Source organism: Balearica regulorum, chromosome 1, assembly GCF_011004875.1.
Source record: "Balearica regulorum gibbericeps isolate bBalReg1 chromosome 1, bBalReg1.pri, whole genome shotgun sequence".
Classification (NCBI taxonomy): Eukaryota; Metazoa; Chordata; class Aves; order Gruiformes; family Gruidae; genus Balearica; species Balearica regulorum.
The window spans coordinates 23579659-23606858 of record NC_046184.1 but is presented as its reverse complement, the minus strand read 5'-3'; the positions used below and the strand labels follow the sequence as shown (position 1 = coordinate 23606858).

At 36.8% G+C, this 27200-nt stretch overlaps 1 protein-coding gene across 2 annotated transcripts in view; it reads right to left on the bottom strand.

Moving 5' to 3' along the window:
- GRM8 (glutamate metabotropic receptor 8) overlaps positions 1-27200 on the bottom strand; it is a 360387-nt gene that overhangs the window by 30468 nt on the left and 302719 nt on the right. For both annotated transcript variants that reach the window (XM_075742925.1, XM_075742922.1), the window contains exon 9: positions 19050-19985. In XM_075742925.1, the coding sequence (XP_075599040.1) occupies positions 19050-19985 (936 nt within the window). The remainder of the gene's footprint in view (positions 1-19049; positions 19986-27200) is intronic.

The following is a 27200-nucleotide window of genomic DNA, read 5'->3' as shown; positions in this document are numbered from 1 at the left end:
TTGACAGGTGGACACTGACATTTCTATGATTATTCTAAATGCAGTTTCTAGTAATACCATGAGTTTGGGATTCAGTATATTGACTAAAAGCATAGGGTGACTAGGTTCACATATACGACATGTCTGCATACTGTCAAATAAATCCCAACTTGTCTGCTCCAACAGAATTGTCCAGCTCCCTTACATGAAGTTTGCTAAGACCGTGTATTTCTTTATTCATTGAGCTCTATCCACCAACTCTACAAATACCCATGTGACCAATAAGCAGATATTTTTCATCTCATTTACATTTTTTGTTGAAATATACTGTAAATTTGTTACAGTAATTACACATTTTTAAGTTTTTTAAAGGGCTTGTCAGCTTACTAAAATTTAAGTGGAAATGTTCTACAAAATCAATTTAAAAATGCTTCAGTTGTGAGAGAACTCCTATCCCCTGAAACACAACTATGTAAATGTGTAAAACATGTAACTGCAAAAAGTTTTAATCAATAGGTCAACATGGCAATGCAACCTATTCTTACTCCATTGAAGTGCTCAGAATTTACATTACAAAATAAGCTCTAGTTTGCTCCAAAACATTATGCTGTACAGTTAGTCGTCAATGCACATATTACATTCTGCTTGTGGGGTGACTACAGATTCTCCACGTGCTGAGCACTCAGGCCATCCTGATGCAGTGTCAGGATGCGGTCAGACACTGTGAGGTACAAGTGTCCAGAAGAAAGGTCAAGTGAGGGAGTCCACCTGTCCCCATTTTACTTCCAAAGCTGTAACTAAGCAGTTTGTCCACAAGCCACACAGTACATTCCCATCAGAACAGGCACCCTGCAGATTAGGAGCCTCCTCTAAAAGAAGTACTTTTTAAACCTTTGGTGCCACAACAATTATGTCAGATTAGGAAATTTCATCAACTGCATAAAACCTAAAAGCTTCCACTAGGATGAAAAGTCATACATTATGTATTTGAAAGGTATTAAACACTGTGGTTTGCATTATCAGATGAAAGCATCTTGGAGTAATCACAAATAATTGAGTGACACAAGGATTTGGTGTCTCCACTTAAAAGGTATACTGTTGCTATGCAAGTGGAAAATCACAGCAGGTTTACAGATGCACCAATTTTCTTAGCTGCAGAGAATATAAATTTCAAATTTTCCAAGATGAAGACATGAAGAAATGAAGACATGATTCTAAATGAAGGAATGTTCATCTTTTTCATAACCACAGCTACCTTAAGATGGGGAGATGGGGGGGTTGTTTGCTTTTACTATATTATTTTTTGCATGGTATGACTGATCAGATCTCTCACATAAAGCAGAGCTACAAAAAATAGATGAGGAACAAAATTCAAAAGCCTAAACATCATAAGAGGTTTTTAGGAGCTCAGAAATGCTAACAAAAGTGCCATATAAAGGTAACTAATAAGAAGGAACTACTGATGACAAACCCCACCCAGTTCTATACACTTCTATTACCAAGAGCTATTTTATTCTGAAAAATATACAATATAAAATGAAAAAAACTTTGTTTTCTGAATGTTTAATAATGTAGAAGATACCAGATTAGATTAGAAGTGTGATCCATGTGGTCAAATATCCTGTCTTCGAGTCTGGCCAAAGCAAGCTTCTTTAGAGGAAGGTATAAAAGAGACCCAGTCACAGGAAAATCTACTCTCATGAAGTTCTTATCTTCACAATTAATCATTAGAGACTGTATTAAACCCTTAAGTATGTTATTTTATGCCCTTACAAAATTGTTTCAAGCACTAGCAAATGCTACCATACACTACAGCTGTCCTTATCATCTAATTCCTTTTGAATGTTGTCAGATTCTTGGTCTCTGACAGATCTGTGTGCAGGCTTATCTGCGTATCTGCAAAATTATTAGTTGTTTTGGGACCTATCTCCACACTTTTGTGGGTGTATAAAAGAGCATGGTGATGGGTATTGGCACTCAGGGTTTAGCGTCCCCCTCCTCTGCTTTCATGTGTTCTGTATATTATAAAAGTAAAATACTTATCCCTCAATAGACAAAACCTCCTACCACAGTAGAAACCCTACAAAATTCACTACAGCTGAGGACCTATTCTGTATTTTTATATTCAGGTACATCTGGACTTTTGATCATGAAGCTATATCTAACTGGGAATGTAGGTGTATAACTGCTTGCAACCAGCAGGCAGAGTTCTGGGCCAACAGGTAGCTGCCTTGGCTGCCAGTGTATTTTAGGAGGACTGCACTGAATTCTGCACAGAATTGCTGATAATAAAGACTATTGTCATACTTTTTAATATCACTAACAGATTCAAGGACAACAATAATTTCAGTGGAGATATCCTGAGATATCCTTTATCTCCTGGGGAAAAGAGCTGTGCATTTTTTCTGTGTTAGTCATCAGTTTCCATTTACAAGTAATTGTAGCCTAAGGCTGTGTTTCCCCTAGGGCTATTGTAGAATATTGTGTAGAGCACTGCCAATGAAGGAAGGGCATAAGATAGTGAAGTTAAATCAATGATATATTTTTTCTTCTGGTTTGGCAAATAAGCCATCATTTAAAAATTGGTTGGGATTGAACCAAATGCACTTATTTTGTTTTTTGCTCATAGAAAAAATGAAGTCAATAATGTACACCATTTTTTATTAATGAATATTCTATTTATCACTGAATCGTATATTTCCTTTTCAGGCCCTTGAAAGAAAAGCAAATTAAATCAAACAAAGATATCAGAGATGGAACAGTTGGTGGCATTCTTTTACCTCATAACTGTTGTTAAATATTGTTGGTTTACCTTGTAACTGTTCTTGAGGATGGATGGACTTTGGTTTATATTTCCCAGAATAGTAGCTTCATAACCTTGCTACAGAGCATCCCGGAATTATATTTTGCCATACTTTCAAATGGAACTTTTCTTTTAATTTCTTTTTAATGAACAATTAAAGATTCACTGAAGCTAGAATCCCAGCTTTCTCTTCCTAATCGGTCTCTTGCTACTAGGTTCCTTGGCACAGTTAGCTGCTTTATAGAGTATTGTTCTCAGAGACAATGCTCAGGAGTAGTTCGAGGATAAAACCAATGATAATTTCCAAAGGCAGTATGGACAAAACTTTGACAAATATGCCTTTCTCCATTCTATACAGGAAATGAATTAACAAATTCTACATGTTCTCATGGTAAAGGACCCATATTAGAGGGTGAGATTTCTGTTACAAAAAGTTATCTCATATGCTATATGCCCTCAAATTATTTCAGTCATTTTGAAATGAAAAAAATATGCACAAAAAAAGTAACAATTATGTCTCAGGTCCACAGGTGCCCCACATGGGAATCAGAAGAGATATATTTTTAAGTGCCCTGTTGTATGGATGTAGCCATTGTGGTTTCTATTCCTACTTTGTTCAACACTAAATACATAGCTAATAAGTGTTGTATATTGGAGATCTTCCATTATATTTTTTTTTTAATTATTTTTTCCCATTTTTTATGAAGAATATTTCCCTTTTCTACAAAAATTTCCCACTAATAGTTGGGCAATGTCTTATACAAAGTTCAGCTATCTAACTCAAGTGATCAACCATTTCATAGTACTCTGAACCCCAGAGGACACAACATTCCCCAGAAAGGTTGTTCACCACCTTTGAGTCCTAATGTGGACAGTTATATACTGATCTTAAAAAGAGATGGTAGGACAGGCCTGCTATTCTTGCTAATTTAGATTTGCTCTTCCACATTATCAGTGGCGGGAGATCTATAGTTCATCATCAGACATCCATGTTTCTGTAAAAAGTAGAGCAATCTCAGAAAATTAAATTCCACCTGACCTTGCAGTAAGCAACATAGCTGTATGAAGGCTTCATTGGTCACCTAACAGTGCTGCAACTGCAGAGATACATGGCAGTGACTGACCGTGCTGTAGGGACACACTGAGGTCTACTCTCAGAAGTAATGTCTCCTGATCTTTTCCTTGAGTGCTCCTCTCAAAAGTACTTCAAGCTGCTCAAAGTGCTGCATAGAAGTAGTTCCTCTGATCAGCCTGAGTTATATATTCTGTCTTGTTTTGCAAGTAGCCATACTTCTCATATGAATTCACTGGGACATGGCAATCTCCTACAGCATAAGATAATCTTTTCTCTTAGGAAAAAGTATCTTCCAAAGCCATAATAAGCTTACCAGATGTTTCTGTCATCATTGTGTCATAGGAGATCATGTATGCATTACTCCTTTTAGAATTTACAGTATATGATCTCTCTGCAGCTAGTCAATCCTTTCTCTTCTCCTGTTGTGTTCTATTTTTGGTGTTTTTTTCATATCCAAAATGTTAGCTTGAAAGTGTGTATACTCAAGAAAGGACACAAACAGCTGCTTTCTGCTCTTTCTCTTGCACTTTTTGGCACAACTGAAAAGAAGAGAAAGCTACTTTGGGAACTACAGAATCTATGTGTCCCAGAATGCCAAAATCATGCTCGCACAAAAGCTTCAATTATGAAAACACCACATTTACAGAGGGATTTCTTTTGTTTCTTTGTCAACTTGCATAGACTTTATTCTGAGGAAAATGGAAATTCATTTACTATAAAAATTAACTGCAGGCAGAAATAGGAAAATCAGACAAAGTATCTGATGTGGCTTCATCAAATAATTCAGTATAGCAGATGTGGCTCTTTGCCTCCTTTGAAATGTCCTCTGTGATATGAAATAGTACATAACCAAAAGCAACTCCACACTTCTTATTAATTAATTAAATCTTTTTTTAGTTTATGTGCTGACCTGTTCCACTGGACTTCATGGTACCAAAACAATTATTTCTCAATCTCCAGAAGTGTACATTTGAATTTGACCCTGAAGGGGTCAGGCAGCTGGACCGCTGTAGGTCCCTTCCAATTGAAATTATTCTGTTCTGTTCTGCTCTATTCTATTCTACTCTATCCTATTCTGTTCCATTCCATTCCATTCCATTCCATTCCATTCCATTCCATTCCATTCCATTCCATTCCATTCCATTCCAGCTCTTGATGTACAGTACTCATGATGACCATGCAGTAATAGCTGGTCAGATGATGGAATCAAACATAGCTTTAAATAATGTTTGCTATATAACTCCCTTGCATGCCTTCGGTATGCAAGTATGTCTTCAAATACATGGATTAACGCACCCTTGAACTCGAGAAAGTAGCATAACATACCTTAAATCCACACATAAAAGTTTTAATTAAACTGAAATTTGAAAGTAGACCTTCAGGCTTGAACTTGTAGGAATACTGGCAACAGAGCTGAAGACTACAGACCTGGCACTCTGTCATACTGTGAAAAGTAATCAGGATCTATGTATAAAGCAGCAACATTTTCTGTACAGTGATCATGTGAAATGGTGATCATGTCCAAATGGTAAACTTTCAGGACAATGATTCCACCAAATGTCCTACCCAGCTTAATCAACATTATAAGTAACCCAAATGTCATTTGCTGAGATTTTATTCAACATTCCCAAATATAATTTTCCATCTACTGACAGCCAGTTTCTCCTCATCTACATATTCAAAGGAGAGCATGGAATTAAAAAGGTAAGCCATTACTAAAACCTTCTCCCTGTACACAGTCCTAGAAGACCTCTTACGACAATCTCTAGCTATAGTCATTCATTCTCATGACACAGAAAGAAAATCCAGGAAGGTTGTTCAGTGAAAATAGAAACTTGCTGCCTCCATAAACTTTCCAGGACAACTGCTGGATGTTTTGTTTCTTCTCAAAGTTTTTCAGTAATCTTAGAGGACAACTGAATATTTGTAACAAAGGCAAGGAAGGATATCTTGTGCATATCGAGTCAAAAGACAAACACAGTATTAAGGGACTGGACGTTGCATGAACTGTATATACCTACTAGATAGAAAATTGTCAGCATGAGGAAACCAAGTGCTACATGGCTGGATTTACAGAAGAATATTTTAGGCATATTCAAATTTTAGACTTCTAGCCTTTCCAAATCACCAACTCCTTTTCTTAGCTTCTCTCCAGCCCGCTCTCCAGAACAGCTCCCTAAACCCAGCCAACCCACTGTTTGTTAAAACATTTCCTCATCATTTGTTCTGTATCTGTGAAATGCCTACATCTCCTAGTAGCTGGGTATTTATTCATCTGAAATAAGCAGACATGATCTCTGAAACTGCAGACCTGTGGATTTTTAACAGACTGCAACAGGGCTGAACTGTGTAAGTGAAAAAATGGGACAACAAGACCTGTCTTTGAAAATTACTTGTAGTCTAGGTCTCTTAATGTTCTTGGACAAATCTAGATACTTTAAGCTTTTAGGAAGCAACAGAAGTTTTTCTTTTCTTTTTCTCTTTCTTTTTTAACACAGATATTGCTCACACACTTTAATTAAATTGTGAGCAAAATGCAATCATCATCTGAATAAGAAAACAGGTACATTAAAACCTCTAAGGAAAGAGTGTGTGATTCTTCAAAATAAGTGAAAGAGGCCTTGGTTAAGGGAAAAAAGAGAGATGAATTGTAAATGTATTGAAAAAGTGATTTCAACAAGCAGTCATAAGGCATAGAGTGAGGGGCCTCTGTGAAATATCCTTCACCCAAGTGAAAGGCTTTGTAGGAGGAGGAGAATATTGTTTACCAGAGCTGAAAAGCTAGAATAAAAAAAAAAAAAAATCAGAGAGAAAATAAGCACACTGGGGCTCTGAAACACATCACTGCTGGCTAATCTGACAAGTTAGATCTAAGTTACTTGCTTATACTCTGTCATTTAAAACAGCATGGTAGTGCTAACTGCAGTAAAAATAGGTCTTGGCATTGACTCTGAGGCATTACATGTGTTGGAGAGGTGCCCACAGTTTCATTTTGCAACCATAGGGGTCTAGTCTTTTGTAAACGTGTGTGCACAACTTCTTTAACATTAAGAGGAATATGTGTGTTCATCCACGGGGAAAGGGGCCCAAAGAGCTTGTGTTAGTATTCAGATGACACAATTAAAATCAGGTTTAATCCTCCTCATTCTGTAGATAAAAAGTCTAGCATAATTTTACAAAAGCTTTTATTTCAGTCATGGATAGGAGACAGAAATTATTAATTAGGTCTATAGTCAGAATAGTGTTCTGCAAGGTACTAGTACATTCAGTAATGTGAAACCGACAGCACTTAAAAATCTCTTTGTTGCAATTAAAAAAAAAATCTATCCTGAGTAGATCTTCAGCCTACTGTCAGTGTTCTGAAATACAAAAACTGTTTTACATCACACAGGTATAGAAACCGCATTAACTTATGTCATACAAAAGAGGCCTGTTCAACAGCAGTTTTGCCATTTACTTGTATATTCTGGTGACCTTGAGAGAAAATGGATATAGTCAAATTCTAAAACACCTGGCTGTGATACTAAACCTCTGAACCACCTTCTCAAAGCAAACGCAGCTGGAGCAATGCCAGCTGACAGTGCTTCCCTCTACCCCACAGCCTAGCGTGAAACCTGCCCATGTACCACGCAGAGCTACATCAGTACAAAGAGAAAGGCCGGTGAAGGGAACAGTCAGTCCACGAGATCTGCGTCTCACATCCCTGCCTAGGAGACAGGAGGAAGCACACCACATATTTCTTTTTCCTACACCTCCACCTCCTTCATGCTTACAAACTTCTACTGTAGCAGTAAAGCAATATATGACACTGTTTAAGGATATAATGTATTTTGAATTTTTTCCTGGTTTGGATGTTTAAAAAACCAGACCTGCCTGCAGTGTATTTTTATACCATTCTCGTGGTGTGCAAGAGAATTCAAACACATAGGGCTGTTTATTAAAACTACACAAAAGTACAGGATAGTCAGCTCAAGATAAAGTCAAGTCATACAGGACTTTTTAAAATAAACAATGAAAAATACAGTGTCAGACTCCCCAGTTATGTTCTTGTATAACACAAATGTGCAAAATTGTAACTTACACAGATCCCTTTAGAAAAGCATCTAACAGCTTGGAAAATAGGTGGGATATATACAAAGGATTAAAGGAAGAGTTAACAGCAGTTGGGGCAGTAACATCAAAGGTTTCTTGACATCATTGTCAAAATTCCCACTCAGCTGAACTGGATTGTGGCTTTATCTGAATCTTTCAGAAATGGAGCACTAAACAAAGGAACTAAAACTTGGATAAATTTGAGAATGCTAGAGAAGAAGGAAGGAGAGAAGGGAGGAAGGGAGGAAGAGTTTTGTATACAGAAGTCAGAATAAAATTTCTGCTAAATGTAAAAGTAACAAACACCAATAACAAAAAGCCAACATCAGTGTCAGTGAGGGAGAGGAGGAAGAGACACAGGGATAAGCACAGGGTCTAAACAGCAAGTCAGACAGAAAAGAACTAGGATTTTGGATATCATGGAAAAAAGTGGCACTGTCTGGAATGACTGTTCTATCCTGGACAAATTATAAAGTAAACAGAGAAACGAGAGACGAGGATATAAGCTGAAGCAAAAAATGAAGGTTGATAAGGACAAAGGTTATGGCTTTGGTGGTGGTTGGAAACAAAGAAATTACAAGCCTCATTGACAAGGCAAATAGGGCAGAGGGAACAGCAGAGAAATTTCCAACTTAGAAATCTGGAAGCCTTGATGGAGATATGTGATCTTTGTAGGTCAATAAAATTTTATGCAGTGTGATGGCTCAGAGGGATAGAAGGTGATGTGTTGTGGAGTAAGCTGCTTCAGACTGTATCATAATTTTCATTGTATATGTAGGACTTCTCCTAAAGCACCATTTCAGTAGATCAGCTCTTAAGGAAAACATATGGTGCAAACAATTCCCTTACAGAGACCGTTTGAAAAACAGTTTTGGGCTTTGGGACCAATTTCTGTATCATGCCACATTGGTTTGCCTGTGTCTTTTTGATGACTAGATTAGGAGATAGATGCTTTGCCTGCTGTGAGCTCTTCTGCTATACCTCACTCAATTACAAGTGCTAGCTTACTAGAAAAGACACTTGTGAAATGTCAGCTTCAGAGCTAAAAATCTTGTCCTATATTTGCTATCAAGCATTGTCTTTTAAGTAGTTTCCTGCTTCTGTTCTAATCTCCTTCTGACCTTGCCATTTTATAATTGGGAAATTTTGTGCAGTACCTGTTTGAATGGCATTCACAATACCTGTGAATACCTGCTGTTATTCCATCTGAGTTCAGCAGAGTCAAAAAAAGGACAATCAAGTCCTGTGCCTTTCTTCCCTTCATTGTTCAGCTGTTCTTATTGTACTGTGGTAGAGAGGAGGACGTTTTCTGTAAAAAACAGATTTATGCAGGTGCTGTGTCATCAGTTCTATCAATGAGCCTGATAACATCACTGTAATCCCATTCATACGTTTCAAACTATCAAGTAAACATGACCTTGATAATCACCATGAAAACAATCATTTGACCATTCTACTAGGGTCATGTTTTTGGTAAACTGACTGATTATGAAATCACTCTCAAGCCTGGAAAGCACCATTTTAGGAAAAGAAAAATTCAAACTGTATGTACAAACTGAAAATTATGTCTAAAGCTAAGAGGATATTTCATAATTAATCCATTTTTAGCTGGATTACTAGGAAAAAAGATAACATTCTGCTACTGTTAAATTCTGACCCTTTTGGCCTAGCTCATATGGATCTCTCTATTGTCATTTTATCCTTTGTTAAGAAGCTTCATTGTAAACTGAAAGAAAAATAGGCTTTCAAAAAAATAGATGTATATGATATTAATGTCTTTGCTTTCTAGAAGGTGGTCATATATTTATCGAAATTATTGCCTTTGCTTGGCCTTTTAAACTAATTATTCTGGTTTCATGCAAGAAATAGCTTACAGTTATGTAAAATGAAATATTGCCACACATGCACTTACATGCATATTCAGTGTTAACAATCTAATTAAAGATTTAGTCCAGTAATAGATTTAGTTTTTCTTTTTAAGAGTAAGCATAAAGCTTACTAGTCTGTGTAAAATCAGACTTCCATTATTTTCTGGTTCCTATAATTTCCATTTTTATAAGACATGAATTTAACATTCACTGTCCCCTACATGAAATTTTAGACTTTTATTGTATTTATCAAATCTGTTACAAATTTTACTGGGCTTATATCTAATTAAATTTTTGCTGGATCTTGTATTTTTATTGGATGTCCAACTTATTGGCATATTCTCAGCTGCACAAACTATGATAATTCTTAGACAACAGAATGGTAACAAAGGGCTGAAACACAAATCAACTTGCTGTGCTTTACATAACTAACGCTTTAGTTGACTTACTGTAATTGTCCTTGAAAATTCTATTAGTCTAAAGGAAATATAGAGTAATGTGGCTTTGATTAGGTGCTGAACATGAGTCAAGATCCAGATGTGGTATGTGATGAGCTTGTACGTGCGCTGTTATTGATGCTCAGCATATGCACAGCAATTTACCAGTCTACAGCACTTTACTATGTTTGCAAGATCAAAATCTTGATAGTGTTATGAAATCTATGCAAGATCGGAATTATTGTAGTAGGAGATAAGAAAGATGTGAAGCTGATTATCTACTCAAAGCTAAGCTAAAAGCCTTTTTAATTTGTTTCTTCTGTCTTTCATACATGTGTTCACTTGTTTTCAGTAAGGTAAAAGCACTGTTAAAGCTGCCACAAAGGCTATTTTTGTACTGCTTCCAGCCTGGCAGAAGCTAGCAAGTACAAGAAGTCTCACAAGACCATCCCAGAAACAGTTCCAACCCAATTTCTAAACAGTGTTCTATTTAAAGATTTTCTGTTTTTCTTAACAAGAGTAAAAGTGTAAAAGATAGTCACAATTAACTTTCTATTACCCATAGATATATTTTTTCCCACTATATGGTTTTATCGTATCATTCTTAATTGAGAAATTGCATTTTTCAGTAAGTGATAAATTTGCCTAAAGATATTTTCTACAGTTTGTGTTATCACTAGTTTTGCTTTATTCAAATTTCACCAGGCCTTCCAATGCCCCAGGAACTTAAGAATTTATGAAGTGCAAGTCCCTTCACTGTTTTGCAGTGATGACTGAAAGGAATGGGGTCCTGTCACGCTACAGGGCAGCACTGGAGCTATTCATTGGTCAGTAACACATCGGCCTGCTCTGGTCTCAATCTTAGACCAGATTTCAGTCTGAAATGGAAAACTGAATGAGTTTGTAAGCACATATACTTCTGTGAAGATGAACTTTTTATTATGCAACCGAGTCCAAAAATTGCTACATATCCCTTCATTTTGAATGCAGAATATCGGACATGATGCAGGAGCTGCATTTGCCTCAATTCATTTTTATTTTTTTTATAAGGTACCGTGATGTAACATTTTGTGTGAATCCCTTGAATCCCCAGTCCATCCTTGTCACATACAGAGAGGCTTGCAATTGGTCAAAAAAAATATGCTTGCTTTTAAGGAAACGTTATACTGCCTGTGGTCATCTTCAGATGCAGTGTGGCTGGGCACCAGTTGTCAGTGCTTGACCATCAGGGCATGAAGCAGTTGAGAGGATGATTAAATTCTAAGATATATTATCTGCTTTTTCTTTTTATGCAAACCCATCAGTGACTCTGATGCTGTCCTGTGCATAATCATGATACAGAGGACCCCATCTCACAGTTACATTCGTAGATGCAACACAGTTGTGACAGTTTATAGCATCTTAATACCAATCTCTTGCTCTCTTTCTTACTGTGCAAAGATCATCTAATGCAACTGGAAGGATTTCTCTTTACCTGCATGCGTTGAAGACGATGAGATTTTTGGCATTGAACAAATCAAAGCCAAAAGATCAACATTTTTATCAGGTGAACCTGATTTCTACAAATACAGTAGATAAGGTTTATTTGGGTTTTTTCCCAGATTATCTCTGTAAAACATTTGTGGTCTTTCACAAGCCTCTGTGATTACTGACTGTTCTTTTCTAAAATAGGTGAAGATGACAGATTTATTCAGCTACATGTGCTTCACAAAATTGTTTCTGCTTTTCAGTTAGAATTAGGTACTTATCACAGAAGCCAGCAAGTAGTCAAAAAGGTCTATTTAAAGTTGTCTGGCAAACAGAGAACAGGTATACTCTCTTTGTATACCTGTTACCAACTGTCTGACATTCCCCAGGATAGGGCAGGAAGCAGATCAGAGGCTAGGTTAATTTTTCTGGCAGTTCTTTCCTGTCTCCTCCTTTCCCAAAGACCCTGAAGCTATCGTTCGTCATGGGGCCAGAAGCAAACATGTCAGACAAGCAAAACGCTGGTGTTTTCCACTATGTGACAGGTGCACATCTCTTCAATGTACACAACTAGGTACGCCAGCCCAATGCTCATACCGGAACAGATATGCGACCATGCAGAAAAGAACTGGGTATACAACTGTCAGGTGCACACATGAATGCCACTGAACTGAAAAAAATGGCTTTATATTTTAAGAAATAATCCACTTCTTCCTTAGAGAAGCTGGCATTTTCTTTCTTCCTGATACCTCCTAATAACTTCATAATTAAAATCAGTGTTCAGTGTACATACTTTAAATGCTAATGGCTTATGTACATACTTTAAATGCTAATGGCTTAATTAATATTAAACAGAGAAATGAAGTTACAACCTAAAAACTGTAGGCATAACTTAAAATAATAAAGTTGAGTCTTTAAAATTACGTATGTGTTAGCTTTGCACAAAGTCCTTCATCCAGCAAGAACACTTCCTGAAACCTGCGTGTGCACACTATGCTGAATAACAAAAAATACAAACGGGCTAGAATTTTAAAAAGTAGCTGCATTCAGACCTCCACAATTTTCATTGTCTGGGTAGCACAGTCTGAAAGAAACCTCCCCGCTAGCTTTCATGCACTTTAAGCAGGCAGGGCACACCTACATGTTATGAGCTGGCAGAAGCAAAGGGACCTTTTTCCTTCAGTCTAAGAGGGCTTCAGCAAAATTTTGCAGATGAATTTCACCTCAAAACACCTTGAAAGAACTTGGGATTTTTACCTCTTTTCCCTCTAATCATTCACTTCTGGAACAAAGCAGCTAAACAAGGGAACAGATGACTACCCCACAAGGAATGTTATGATCTTAAATTATCAAAATGAGCCTGAACAGTATCTAGGTGAACAGAGCTCAAGATATCTTTTTGCACGAGAGATTGACTTGGCTGACTACAGTAATCCCTTCTGATTTCTTAGTTAATCTAATGCCGTTTAGATAATTACAGTAGAGTATAGTTTAATTTCTAAGAAAGTCAGTACTTGTCCTAAAAGCAGTCAGAAATGTTTTGATAAATGTTTCTTTAAATGCAAGTCTAGCACTACAGTTAACAGTCAGTTCAGACATTTTTCACTTTAAGAAAATGAGAACAGTTTAAAAATTGTGAAATTATCCTGTTTCAATTTCAAAACTACTCTGCTTCCAAAATTAATTTTAAACTTGAAAAGACAGAAAAGGTTGAAACTGAAAAAAAAGCTTTCTACGTGCCCACAATACTTTAAATTGCCCAATCCATCATTTTTGTCTCAATTATTAGCTATTAAACTTTTTCTGTAATTTTCACTTGTGATTCTAGTGGGAACAGGGCCGCTTTCCCTAAGAAACAACTTGTGGGTTGTATCTTCACCAGCTGGAGGGAAATATGCTGTCTCAGGGATAAGCAAGGAGCAAGGCACTTCCCTCACAGAGGGAAAGTGAGAAGAGTAAGATTGGGCGATAAATTGTAACTCAGTCATAGTCTTGTTCACATCATTGTTCCCACTCTGCTTCTACAGCAGAACACCAAATCCTAATTTCTGCTGAGGATTAGGTCACAAATCCTAAGAAATTATCCAATTTAGAAATAATTTAGCTCATGAAATATTTACATTTGGAAAAACAGGAAACGATAAAACATTACAAAAAAGCATCTCCTTTCTTAACATACGCTTGCCAGTAAGCGGGAGGGATATTTCTATCAGATAATCTGGTGAATTTTATCTAATTTTCTATGTTCTTAAACATGCAAAAATTCAATTACTGATAAATTTGTTTTAATCCTGCTGGTCATACCATATTCTAAGGATTCAAAAAAAAAAAAAAAATAGCAAGAGCACAGATATTGAGTTTTTAACAATGATAAACTGTGGCAAGTATCACTTCAGCACTCTTCTAGCTTTGGATCCTGTAATAATCAAAACTAGAAACTGTTCCAAATATCCTTCAGATTAATCCTCATGCTATGCACAGTGTTGACACTAAAGATTCTGGTTTAGTCAAGCCAAATATTATTCATAAAATGGAAGAATTACTAACATGATAAATTGTCTTTCTTTACTTTCTCCTGTGATGTGTACTGCACGGACTACCTGCAGAGCTAAATCTCTGAATCTGATCAGAATTAGAAGAGAATGCTTTGAGGTGAAGGAAAGGCTGAGTGCAGTCTGCTTCATTAACACAGTCTGGGGCATCATTAAGATGCTTTGTTTTCTTACAGTCACAGGAATACGTTTAGAAAAGACTTCATAACATAAGCAGCAAAAAAAGATTATTTCTCTAAATTTTGTAGAAATGTGGAGAGAGTAAAAGGTCTCTACCTGAATTGTCACTAGTAGGTTTTTTGTGGGGTTTTTTTGTTTGTTTTTTTGTTTTGTTTTTAAGCTAAAGAACATATCTTACTAGACTGATGGAATTACCTTTCCCTCCCACTGATAACTGAGTATCTTCCTCTTGACAACTACAAAAGTAGCTTACAAGTCAAATTAATATTGAGATACTCTTGGAAGTGTTCCTAGCTTCTTTTAGTATTACTAACAGCCAGATGTAAGCATAAGATCCACATGATCAGCAAATCCAGGATGAAAACAGCTGGAATAGTAAGATCATAAGGATAATAATTTATGGGAAGATCTCTACCATACTTTACAGCTTGTTTTGCCTTTACTACAGTTATAAAAAGAGAGCTCGAACTTGTCAGAATAATTGGAAAATACCTTAAAATTTATCTGCCTTGTTAGATTACACCTTGCAATTTCTTCCAATGGGAAGGAAAGGAAGAAATTATTCAGCATTTTCTGTGGTCCTCTTTCCTTAGCAGAAAGTGCAACCTCTGTTCTTTCACAGTATGGGAAACAAGTATTCATCTTCTCATTCAAAACAGAGTATTGCCAGGTTAATATAATAAATGATGTGTTTATTATCTGTGAATGAACATGATTCATCCACCTGTCAAAACCAGTAAAAGGAAGAAAATTTTTAAAGTTCAGTTTGTCAAATAGGGATGTACTTTAGACAGCCATCTATCCTCAGCTGGTTTTTGTGCAGTCTGCTGTTGTAACTTAATTTTACCCAGAGGTTCATTAAACATCTGGTTTAATCACTAAGCTAATTTCACTCTTTTTTTCTGTGGCATTCCAGTTATCTTGACATTTTAGATATCTATTCCAGATGATCCCAGTACTTGCAGAGTTTTGCCGTGTACACATGCATGACGTAGATGAAGGCTATATTCACAGAATGCTTTCTCACAGAATTTCACTCCTTTTCCTCTAAAGGACCTCACTGACATTTACGCAAGTGTTAGAAAGTTGGTATTTCATGTCTTAGGGTTACATTTTTCATTCGGTTCAATGACACACTGGAATAATTTAACTATTTGTTATGAGTTCCTTTCGTAAAGCAGCAGCTGTCAAAACAGGCTTGATCACAAATACACAAAATCATGAATTAGACCCAAAAAAATCACACAGGACTTAAAATCAATGCTCTTATTGTTCTCTGGAAAACATCTGTAGAAATGTCAGTCTAAAAATGGTGTGTTTAATAGCACAGGGGTTTTAAATTCTACTGCTTGAGATTAAGAACAAACAATAAACATGGACTTGCATAAAAACCACCAAGCTTAGGTTATGCAAGATTATTTTGGATTCATTTTTTTACATAATTGGCCATAGAACTATATAACTTTTAACTTCTTGAATATTATATAGTATTTTTCTCAATTTTGTATTAGTGTTATACTTATATGTAAACTGAGATAATATATATGTGAGTAGAAACATCATCTGTTATAAACGGCTGTTAAAAATGTTACAAATGTCAAGACTACATTCCCACTGAGTCTTGTCAAGTTACCTTAACTTTTACCATGTTTTCTCTTATGGATGTGTCACACCATGTAAATTCAGGGATTTAACTCAGTTGTATTAATCAGCTAGAGACCCAAGATTCCACATCTGCACAGTGCAGAGAGAAGAGTTTCCCATCCTGTGCTTTGCAGCAAGAACATATGAGCAAGATCCACAGTCTGTCTGCAGAAATGTACTTATGCTTATTTACATGGCCTTCGTCACCCATATTTGAAGTTTGACGGACATTAACATTCAATTTATGGACTTGTGCTGACTGTAGAGGTTTATAATCTTCTAGTTTCTATCCAGAATCTCTTAGCAAATTTACACTTTTGGAAATTGATCCCAAGGCCACTAAATGTAAAGGTAACCTTTCCGTGATGATCTATGAGGTTTGGATCGAGACACTTGTTTTTAGCATTAATGGTCTTATTTTTTTGTTTGGCACTGGAAATATTTTGACAGTGAAATAAAAATAAAAGTTTCTCAATACACTTTCTACTTAATCTGTGCTCATGGAATAGTTAATTAAGTAAATATAACCTCTCTTTCAAAAAATGCATAATGACTTCTGCTATTGTTGTAAGCACCACTAACGTTCAGGAAAAGTTCCTCAAAACATTTTTGAGAAGTTTTAAATACTCCATATTCAAACAGAAGTGTGTCTAAAGCTAGAAGTTCAATAAATTGCTAGTTGGAAGTACACTTGGCTTGTAATGAATGCTATGTTAAATTTTATTCCTGTCAACATTTCAATAAATGAACCACTGCTTTTAAAGAATACTTTAAGTTCCCCAGCTTATTGCTCCACTCTCTCTGAACAAACTCAACCCATAAAAAAAAAATAATTTGGGGATTCTAAAATCAACTGCAAAGTGAGTAAGCACCTAACAGAAGTCTGTTTAAGTTTATTTTCTCTTTCATTTATTTTATTTCTTTCATCTTCAAAAAAATATCATAATACTGAATCTTAAATAAGATATATTTCTATAATGTATTAGTTTTTAAAATACTTCTTTTGCTGCTGTGCTTAACTGAGAAACCTACAAGTAACTTTTGAGTATATTCAGACACTGTGCATATGTGTGCACTAAGATATTACATTTTTCTCCTATTCAGACAAGCAATTTAATTGTATGAATGCACAAGCTATTATGATGATGTCCATAAGACTCTGTGTGGAAACATGTTTTTATATGCAGCAAAAAGCAGAAGCACTGTGAAAAGAATTATTTGAATTACAGCGCTACTGTAGTTGCATATTAATTTGGGTTTTTTCCTCCTGAAAATTGTTATCTGAAAAATAAAAAATCATTTAGGAAAAAAAGGCAACTAACAAACAAAATTCAGTGTTAGAAACAGCAATTTAGTTTAATTTGTGTGCTCAGTCTTGGGTTTCATAAAAGAAATGCAAAAGAGGTGTTCATTAATCTCTAATTCTTTAGAGGTCAAAACCAATTCATCCTTTACTACAAGCTAAGGTGAACCAATGGTGTAAATCAAACCACCAGTAGTTGCCAGCCAAGTAATACATTTCTTTTGTTATCGGTACTTGCCATAAAACTGACTGGCCCAAGCTGTTAAAACAAAAAGTACCACACATTTATATATCAAAGTATTTTTTTGACTTAAACCTACACATACAAAAAAGTCAGAATTGGAATACAGTTTACCTAAACATGTTTTTTTTATATCAAATAGGATTTTTTATCTTTACTTACTGTATCTATGATATGCCATTACCTTGGTACTCACTACCCCTGTTTAATCCAAAAAGACCGTGGAAATCAAGCCCGATCCACTTCAGCAAGCCTGCTTACTTCAATTTTTAGTGAGGAAAATGTTCTTCTACCACACTGTCTCCCCCATACAATTCCTCTGCTTGAATTAACAGGTATTTTATCAAGCTATACAGACCTATTCTTTAATTCCACAGGTAAGAGTGCCATCTAAACCAGGGACATGTCAAACTTTTGCAAAATTATAAGTGGACACATGTTGACTTTTCCAATTAAATTAATTAAATAAAAATGTATATTTAAGATTTTTATAAAAATCACGTGCTAGAAGATAAGGGGAAAGAGTTTATGTAAAAACTGAAGACTTCAATTTCTTATTTTTAAGATGTTCCCAATCTCACAGAGTTGCAGTTTTGAAGAGTGATGCTGGTATTATTGCTCTTTCCTACCTAACTCGTCCTTTTCACCATTATCAGCTGGATAAAAACTCACACAGTCGACATTTACCTCTGCCTTCCCATTAGAACTGAGAGAAGGAGACTTCAATGTCTGATATGTTTTGTACTGCTCACCATGACTGATATCAGGAAAGATCCAAGCCAATTCAACAAGGAATAACAGATATCCAAGTATGCAACATTTATTTTCTCATTAAAGATCAGGAAAATGTTTTCTTTTTGCTCTGAGATAATAATTAGTGAATTATGCTATATATGATTTTACACACACTTCATTCACTCCTTTTTTTTTTTTTTTTTAAGTATATGTGTCAACCAGATAGAAAAGTAATTCTTTCCATTCTGCCCAGGCATTCTTCTTCATTATTTTTGACAAATGTACGTTGATCTTCTTAGACTTTTGAAATGTAACCATTTCTATCAGATCCGTGGATGATAACAAAGATTTATAGTGCTTCATGTAACAGGATAGAACATCACTGAAGGGTGATAATAAACCTCAGAAGAAACAGTCATTTAAGGATATATTGAGAAAATGTCAACATTATTATGCCAGCCACACCACAATCACATTCAGTTTCTTGTATTAAAATACAGGAAACCTACCTTTTGAATCATATATTTTATTATCTGTGAATTCTGAGAGTTTGTTTGCAATTAGCACTCAGAATTACTCGTTTGTAAGAGTGAAAATATTGTAGCATTACAAGTATTGCAAGACAAAAATAAAAAGAAGATAGTATTTGATTTGTAAACTTATCACCACTTACCTTCTCTGCTGATTGGGCTGTACCAAAAAAGATTGGAATAAAAGCTAACCAAATTATGCAGGTTGTGTACATAGTAAATCCAATGGGTTTTGCTTCGTTGAAGGTCTCTGGAACCCCTCTTGTTTTAATAGCATAAACAGTGCATGTGACCATCAAGAGAATACTGTATCCAAGGGAACAAATGAGAGAAAGATCTGAAATGTCACATTTGAGAACTCCCCTGGCATTTTCTGGTTCAAGTGTCCTCTGCTCTCCATAGTCCACGATGATATGTGGTGGATCGATAGCAAACCAGATGAAGACTCCAATAAGCTGCATGGATATGAGGCTGAAAGTGATCACCAGCTGGGAAGCTGGACTAATAAATTTGGGAGCTGTGACAGATTTTTTACCTTGTTCAAATATTCTGTGAATCCTGTTTGTTTTGGTAAGCAAGGCAGCATAGCTGAAACACATGCCAAGTCCCAAAAAGATCCTTCGAAACGAGCAGACCACAGTATCAGGAGTCGCAATCATTAGAAAAGTAATGGAGTAACAGAGAAAAATCCCAGTCAAGAGCACATAACTGAGCTCCCGTCCAGAGGCCCTGACAATCGGTGTGTCATTGTACCGCACAAACGTCACAATCACAAAGGTGGTGGCAATTATACCGAGAATAGCTACGAAGACGGGCACGATGGCCCAAGGAGAATGCCACTCCAGTTTGATTATTGGGATAAGCTGGCAATCTGTACGGTTGGCATTTGGTCTCTTGTTAATCGGGCACAGTTCACAGTTGAACTCATCCACCTGGTAGTGGTACCCCTCACAGCGTTCGCAGTGCCAGCAGCAGGGCACTCCCTTCACGGTTTTCTTTCTTTCCCCGGCTTTACAGGGCAGGCTGCAGACCGATGCTGGATGAGTGCGTTCTCTATTAGCCCACTGCATGTCTTCTACCTGTGGGTATAAAAAATTAATGAGCCTTCTATTTTTCCCCATTTATAATATCCTAATCCTGGCCACAGGTTTGTCATAAATCACTGCATGCTGACAGTACAAATACAGTTTACCATAATAAAAAACCTGTTTCTTTCCCTTGTATTGACTTTATGAAAGTGTTAAATGATTGTGTCCAATAAATCATTCGTGCCACAGGCTTGATGAGTGTCATTAGTTTCTATTTACCTCTTTATTGCTGACCAAATTGATGTCTGTAAAGATATTTATTGACTCCAGGCTAGTTTCAAAGCAAAAAGCCCTGTACAAAGTGTTTTAAAAGTTAATCACATGCAAATATAAATACCAGTAGTTCTCAAACATTTAATTACAAAATAAGGCTATGTGAGTTTCAGATGAGTTTCTGGTACAGTAAAGAAATAGATTAAAATCTCCTTGCATCAGCTCTGGCAGAACAAAGAGTGCCAGAAAAAAGATCCATAATGCCACCTCTTCCACAAAGGTGGATATTTTACACTTTTCCATTTTCTAAGCCTTGAAATGCACAAGAGTATTTTGTTTACATTTCTAGAAGATAAAAATGAGTATATACTGCTTTCTGAATAATAATAGAAAAAGATGTCATGGCTACTGCTTTACTCCTCCTGATTTAAAAAGTCCAAGAACAAATGCACGCCATGCAGTTTTGTTTTGGAAATCCCAGACTTCTCCATAGCAGCACATTAACAAAATATACTTTTTTTTTTTCATCCACTTATCTGCTCTTCCTGTATGCCCTCCCAAATAAAATCTAAATAGACAATTCATGGATTTAAAGCATCTCCTGCTTAAAATCATCACTCAATTTGGTCCCAGCTCTCCTTAGCCCACCCTTAGCAAAACCGTGTTCTGCAAGCAGCCACACTGAACGAACCAGAGCAGCGCCTGGAGCAGAGAGCTACTTGTAGGCACCAGAATCCCTCTGTGGTGCTCCCATGCTCCACCTTTCATTCCTTTGTTAGGTGGTAAACACTCAAGGACAAAGGACTTGCCTTGTTCTTGCCTATTAAGTGCTTAGCACTTTTGTTTAATTTGGAGGCTTTATTTATAAGTGAAACAGCAGTAGCAAAACTTCACGTGTCAGGAATGTTTTCAGTTCCTTCTGGAGGAGGACAGAATGAGGACGGCTTATCAAGAGGGATAATTTTGGCCTTAACGGTTCATTTTTCCAGCAATTTTTCAACCGATTTAAGAGCACACCACAATGTAACATCGCCTGCCCCATTTGCCTTCCTCAGAGAAGCGGAGCACCGGTTCCAGCACCACGCAGGGTGAGTAAAGCAGAAGCAAGCAGCCAGGCTCTTTGTCTCCTCTCAGTGTAGGACTTCGCTGTTACTCGCCACTCGAAGGGGCAAGCAAGGGACCACACAGTAACGAGGAGACAAGAAACTCACTCCTACAGCCAGCTCCATGAATCCCCACGGGCACTCAAGGACTTCAGTGAGGTTTGGATTGGTCCTGAACATACAGAATTTAACCGTACTTTATATCAAGTACTGTGCTAATTACACAAAATGCAGCATCTGGTGACTATCTAAAAGGAAATCATTTAAGTAATTAGCTTCCTAAAAACCGTAAGAATAATCCAGTTGCATGAAACAGATTTGATAGAGCCCTAGCAGAGCACTTGACACTCTAAGAAAATATTCACCTCTGTTGCAATCTCCTAGTTTTAATCACCGAAATTCTCCAAGCCTGCATAACCCCTACTGTTTCATCTACTAGACAAGAGAGAAAACATGTTACGATGAAATCAGTGTGATGATAGCAAAGACATATTCTCCTTCACAGTGTTGTTAGGAGAATAAATACATCAAAGCTTGTGATTTAGTCAGATACTATGGTAATGGGGGCAACAGAAGGCCGTGGTCATTAACCCAGATGTGTAGATAAGTTTGGGATGACTCAGAAAAGAACAGTACTGCATATTTGCCCGATTAAAGCACACAATACAGAATCACCAGGAGAGTACACAATGCCTGATCCAGCATAAACTCAGAATGGCATAGACAGGCAATATCTAATCTGGCAGAAAGCCTGACAGGATAAAGCTAAGGTGTCCAATTTTTTTAACACATTTGAACTAGCAAAGTGAATTTATACCAGATCAGCATTTAATACCATGAGGCTACAGTGTTTCTTATCTGGCATTAAGCATCCTAAAGCCACATTTACTGTATTGTGAATCCACGGCATATAGAGGTACGCAGAATTCCTTTGTGTCTTTCAGAGTTTCTACCTTAATAAAAGAAAAAAAAATATCCTTTTATTTTGTACAACTACTGATGATTTCACATACTTTTGTCTCTACAGTGTTTTAATTGACTAAAAAAGATGCTTAAAAACTCTTCCTAGTTGGTAATACATTAAAGTGCCTCAGGTTACACATCCCACTGGCAACAACGGACAATAAATTCCTATTTCTGAAGGTCATTGGTGAAGATTCATATTATGTTTTTCATTCTACTACATCTGACACATAAACTACAGAAGATATAAATTACAGCATGGCAATACAGGGTTATGAATGTTGGAAAACTCAGCGGCTAAACAAATTTGAGTATTTTTTTTAAAAATTAATTATGAATATAAGCACTATTAGCTGTTAGCGATGGAACAATTCAAACAAGAATGGACTCTTAAAGCATAAAAAAATTCTATATCAATAACCAGAATGAATGGTGCATTTTACAAGTGTCCTGGTTTCAGCTGAGAGGGTTCATTTTCTTCACAGTAGCTAGTATGGGGCTATGTTTTGGATTTGTGCTGGAGACAGCATTGATAATATAGAGATGTTTTTGTTCTATGGACCTATTGTTGAGCAGTGTTTACACGGGGCCAAGGCCTTTTCTCTTTCTCGCACTGCCCTGCCAGCGGGATGGCTGGGGGTGCACAAGAAGTTGGGAGGAGACACAGACAGGACAGGTGACCCAAACTGACCAAAGGGATATTCCATACCATATGATGTCATGCTCAGCATAAAAGGGGGGCTAGCCGGGGAGGGGCGGCAGCAGCTCCAGGACGCGTGGCTCGGGGACAGTCCGGTTTCGGGACAGGTCTGAGCATGTGGTCTGAGTTGTACGGTCCTTGGGTGAGAAACTGCATTCTGTATCACCAGTTTCATATACTCTGTTAAGTACTGCTTTGTTTTGTTTTGTCTTCCCTTCTCCCTTTGCTATCCTAGTAAACTGTCCTTATACCAGCCCACCAGGTCTTGCCCTTTCCTTCCCATTCTTCTCCCCATCCCACTGGGGGCGAGGGGTAAGGAGGAGGGGGGGGAGGGAGTGAGCGGCTTCGTGGTGCTCAGCTGCTGGCTGGAGCTAAACCATGACAACAAGGTATACAAGTTATGTCTTACAATCTGTCTTGTCTGGATTACTTTTTTTAGGCAAAGCCTACAGTTACATTTAGGTTGACCTACATTTCTGAAAAAAGTTCTTAACAAAAATGTTATGAGTTCTTGCTCATGAGTTTTTTATTTCATTTTCTGTCTAACAGGAAAGAGACAATATATTCTCAAGAAACATTGGCCAGTGTCTGAAATGAGAGATCCCCTTTAAGACACTTGCAGATCTGAGAAAATTCTGGCATTGTAGGATATTAACTCCAGAAGTGGGTGCAAAGATGGGATTCTCCCATGAACCCCACTGTCCTGACAACTCGGTGTATAGCTACATTAACAAGCAATGCGGCATAGTAAGAGCCAATCTGTGGAGCAAAGATGTGGGCTCTTAGGACTTCATGTTCACATTGGTCAGTATTTGAAATTAGAGTCTGGGAAGGAAAGTTTAATATAGTTCAGTGGACGGAACACCCAGTAATGATCAAAGAAGATTAGATGTCCTTCTGGAAAGCATCTTCTGTTTTCATTTCAGCCAAAAGCAATCCAGTTCACATAGCCTGAGACCCACTCCACAATGAGCAAGTGTGCTAAGTGGGAATAATTAGCAGATTCATTTCAAAAGCAGACTCTTGATTGAAACCAAAATGCTAATTTGTGTACGCCCTCAGACTGCTACTTAGACACTACTGTAATAGAGGCAGAGTAAAGGGCAGGGAAAAATATACCTCAGAGCGAGCACTGCTTGCTTTTATTACATCCAAACAGGTCTGCTAAGGATTTCTGTAGAGAAGCAATTAAGGACTGAAAAGTCATGCTACTTCTGGTCATCTGGTTCATTCCCAGCTATCCATAACCTGCAGCAGTCTTTCCCTGTAATGTATTTTTGAGCTATTATTTTGCTTAATATGAATGTATTAAGGAAATCCAGTACAAGGAATAATTACAATGATGGTCTTAAAGCCCTATCAGTTTTTTCAGTCACTGAATGTATGTACCAAAGAACCCAGCTTCTCGAACCCTTGCAGAAGATTCACCCGTGTCATTATTTTTCTATCCTTAGGTTGTAGTACTATTGATCTCACTTCTCTGAGACTAACTTTAGAAAATAAATGATAGTAGAAACTGTTAAGAAACAAGAAAGCAAAGGAGGATCATTTGGGAATATAGAGCCAGGGACACTGTATAATTTTCAGAATCACTGAAAACATGTAATAGTCATAAACTTTAAAGGGAGTTGCTGGATGCTCAGCCTCTTTTGAAAATCAGATTTTTTAATGTAGACATAAACACTTAGCAGTGGAACTTTCAAAAGTGCCAAGGGGAACTTGTTCAATCCAGCTAATTAATTTAAATGGCAGCTAAGTGCCTTATCTGTTTAAGTGCTTTTGAAAATCCCACTATGCTTCCATCTGCAGTTTTCATAATCTAAATACTTTGGAAAACCTGCCCCAAAGTGATCTAGAAGTTCAAATGTTACAAAACTAACTTCAGGGGAACTTAACTTTAGGCACACATTTTTAAACAAAATTCTCACGGGGGAAAGAAACTGACAAAGAAGCCAAAGCCAGACAAAAGACAGACAGAAAAGAAGGGGATTTGTGACATTGAAAAAGAATGAAAAAGTTCTGCATCGCTTCAGCCTTACTGATCAAAATATCTGGGTCTGCAGTGCTCTTTATACTGCTCAGACTCTGCTAAGGCTGGGTGAGGCTCAGATTATTAAGTAACCGTAGGTAAACTTAGTTTCTAGAAGACTTGTCACCTTCATTTTCATGTGACATCTTCTAGCTGCTGTTCACTACAGTATGATACATGACAAGGCAAAGTTCATTGTTAAAAGTATCTGAATTCATCATCTAGGTCAGATGGACTGGAGTAGCCTAGCTCTGTATTTATTATTAATAATAGTTTAAACATTACTATTAATTTTATTTGAATAGCTTCTCTGAATTTGGAAAGTGTCTGATAGGTTGCTGTGCTACCATGAAGTACTTCACATTCCCCTAAGATGAGGTTCCATTTTCTACTATTCCAATACTTACCAGAGTGAAAACATCAGAAAGAGTATGACAGCATGTCTGTAAGACACGTACTCATTTTCTATTAAATGCATCATGATACAAAAAGAGAATGGCTTCACTGCTATTTAAATAGACATAAAAATCATCTCTATATGAGATATCTGCCAGACAGAGCTGCAATTTGCTTTAATTTGAAGCACTAAGATTCACAGTTCACTAAACCATTACAATACAGACAAAATGCCATTTCATATAAAAATCGAGTAAACACCTCTATCCTTCATGAAAATTACAAATACAATTTCCTCTAATATCTAATAATAAAGCTAAAAATTAATGATGTGAGAACTGGGCTAAAACAAGCTGAGATTTACATGATATAGTACAAGTAGCACATTCACATTCCTGGCACCTATGTTCTTCCAATAATCAAGCAACTCGTTCATTTAACAATGCCCTCAGCAACTGGAGGAGACTGATCAAAAATGCTATGAGTAGGCCACATATCATTTCTGAACCATTTATGTGTACAAAACTACTCTGTGTTCCATTCTCAATGATCATGGAAAAATCTATCACTTGCTCACATCGTTCAGCGACCAGTGGCAATATAAAGGCACTTGGACAGCCTTCAGAGAGTTTATATCAAGGACATCAGTGGATAATATTTTGATGTTTCCAATTATGATATATTATTGCTTGCAGGAATTTTCATTTTTGACATCTTAGAGCTAGATATTTATTAAAAATAATGAAAAATATGTGCTGAGGATACTAGTGTAATGAATGGAATTATACAAGATCCAGACAAAGTAGTAGTGCAAGTAGTGCGTTCTACCAGAGTTGTGGGAGCAGGCAAACATCTTATTTTGTAGTAGTCAGTTAGCCAAGACTTTCAGAAGCATCAAGGCGCTCTCATATAACTTCACATGGCTTTTAATAGATATTCAAATTCTTAATTATAAAAATGACAAAGAGCTGAAATATCATCTCCAGCTGTCACTAAGAGTTGTCCTATTTTTGTCTTGAGTTTCTGGAAGTATTTCTCTTCTGACAAAAAGGTTCATCAGAGGAGCATAGCAAGTGAGTGAATTAAGGCAATTTAGCCTAATATTTAGCTTTTTAAATTGTCTAATGCATCTATTCTCACAGTAAAAGTTCAAGTCTCTCATGTACCTTGTCCAATCAAGTCAGCTGAACCATCAAAACCCAAAATTAAACTCAAACTGGTTCAACTAAAGCGAATTCATTATGAGCCTAAATATAATGATCATTGCATTCAGTCTGTCAGACAGATTTTATCCCTCTAGAGAAAAGCTGGGTACACTTACAGACTAAATTTACAAATATTTAAGCAGGCATGTGCAGAAGGGAAATAAGTCAAGGACAAAAAATAGAGTTTTAAATTAAAAAAAAAAAAAAACAAACAAAAAACAAAACAGAATGAATCCAGATTGTCAATGGCACTAGAAAATCACTATGATTACCGAATTTGCCATAATTGCTGTAAAACCCATACAGATGTTTTCCTAACTAACTGAGACATCATTTTCTGGAATTTCAGACATAGATATGCTTTACTGACTGGGAAGGTTGGAGATGCACAGGAACCTGGGAGGGGGCACAGCCAGGAGAGTTGACTCCAACTGACCAAAGGGATATTCCATACCATATGATGTCATATGCAGTATATAAAGCTGGGGGAAGGAGGAAGAGAGGGGGGACGGATGTTCGGAGTGGTGGTGTTTGTCTTCTCAAGTGGCCATTATGCATGATGGAGCCCTGCTTTCCTGGAGATGGCTGAACACCTGC